Below are 1,669 nucleotides of genomic sequence, written 5' to 3' on the forward strand. Positions count from 1 at the left end.
ACAGATTTTCATAATTAATGTAAATGAGTATTGCCTAAAAAGCAAAGTGTGCCTGCTGGTGAGCCACACGGATGGTACTCAGACTCAGGCTGAGGCTGCGTGCACCCCCCAAAGGCTCACTTCACTGCCTGGATTCTTTAACTAAATCCACTCCCACACCCATCCCCTCAGACCCTCTGGCGTTGGGTCCAGGGACTAGCTGGCTCTGAACAGCATGTAGAGCACAGGCATTGTGGCCACAACTGTCATACAGGTAACCACCGTGCTATAGATGGTGTTCCTGTTGACCTGGGCTTCTAGCCTCTGTTCCATGTCCGCCAGCGCCAGGACCACCCTCCCCTGTTCCAGCAGGGCGCCAGGCACGGCCCCATCTGCTGGCTCCACCAGGCCTGGAAGTGCTGCAGCCTCCGCAAGCCGAACAACCCCAGCTGTTTCGCTGAAAGTCTTTTGCAGGCCATCAAGCTGCTCTCGTAAACCCTCTAGACAGGAATGGACCTGCCTGGAATAGCTGAGCTGCTCTTTCAAGGCAGCCAAAAGGACATCTGTGTCTCTGTCTCGGGTGGGGGAAGTACCTGGCTGGGACCCAGAGCTCTGCCTTGGCCCAGTTTGCACCAGGCCCCTTAGGTCCGCCATGAGGTCGTGGAGGTCCCTCTGCTGGAGGGAGTAGCTGGATGCCTGTTCTCGGATGGCCTCCTGGAGGCTCGCAGGCCCCTTCTGTGCCTCCAGGAGCAAGGCCTTCAGCTCCTGCAGCCGTACACGGTTCACGTAGGTAGAGCCAGCCACGCCAATCAGGGCTCCCAGGACTGACCCAATGAGGGACCAGTTCTTGGTCCTCTCAGCCCGAGTGCGCTCCTTCTCATGACTTTCCCGCACGGCCGCGGAGAAGAGGGAGAACTTCTCTCGTTCAGAGTCTTCGGCACGCAGATAGGCCGTGCGAAGCCTCTTCTCTTCCTGCAGAGGTAAAGCGATATTATACAGCAGTGGTGTGACTGTGAAGCTCTAGTTGCCAGCAGATGTCCCACTACCGTGTTCCTGGGGCTCCGCCTCACGCCTGACACCGATTACGTGCTAATGAATGAAGGCAGCACAAGCCCGCTCGGGTGTGGGAGCAAAGGCATCAGGGTGGCTGAGGTGAGCCACACTGTCCTCCTGCCCAGGCAGTGTTGCTTTCGCCAGACATGCGTCTCTCAGGACGGAAGTGTCTGGCACTCCTGGGGCCAGCACCCTCCATGGTGTTCCCTCCTCAGCACCCTGAGGCCCCAATTATGCTGCCCTGGACTGCTGGCTCCAGTACTCTAGAAGGAGGCGGGTGGATGGGCTCTGGAAGCCTGGGGCCCGGTCGCTCCAACTGGGGCTTCTGGTTTGCCTCCTCATCAGGTCTCTGACCACCAGACCAGTCAGGGTTTCCACCGCACCCCTCCATGACCTAGGGTCCCTGTCCAGGTGAGGAAGGGCTGCCTCCCGAGGTGCCTACCTGCAGCATCCTGTGCTCCTGAGTGGCCAGCTCCAGGTACCGGTTATCCTCTCGGGAGATGCGGTCCAAGCGGTCCCTCACCTCCTTCAGCTTGGCCTGCTGCGCTTCCACATCTTCCCGAGCCTCGCGGACGAGCCCTCGAGCCACCATGAACACCTTCTCTGCCTGTGGAGAGAACAACGGAGGCCGGCTGCC

General features: G+C 59.5%; 1 protein-coding gene across 1 annotated transcript in view; it reads right to left on the bottom strand.

Annotated features, from left to right (window-relative positions):
* Window positions 1-6: 6 nt before the first annotated feature.
* Window positions 7-1,669, bottom strand: part of CCDC51 (coiled-coil domain containing 51) — a 7,390-nt gene continuing 5,727 nt past the window's right edge. Inside the window, exons 2-3 of the mRNA XM_011375366.2 lie at window positions 1,475-1,639; window positions 7-951 (exon numbers count right to left, since the gene is read on the bottom strand). Of these exons, the coding sequence (XP_011373668.1) occupies window positions 196-951; window positions 1,475-1,624 (906 nt within the window). The 5' untranslated portion in view covers window positions 1,625-1,639 and the 3' untranslated portion in view covers window positions 7-195. The remainder of the gene's footprint in view (window positions 952-1,474; window positions 1,640-1,669) is intronic.

This window comes from Pteropus vampyrus, unplaced genomic scaffold, assembly GCF_000151845.1.
Source record: "Pteropus vampyrus isolate Shadow unplaced genomic scaffold, Pvam_2.0 Scaffold271, whole genome shotgun sequence".
In the NCBI taxonomy this organism is placed as follows: Eukaryota; Metazoa; Chordata; class Mammalia; order Chiroptera; family Pteropodidae; genus Pteropus; species Pteropus vampyrus.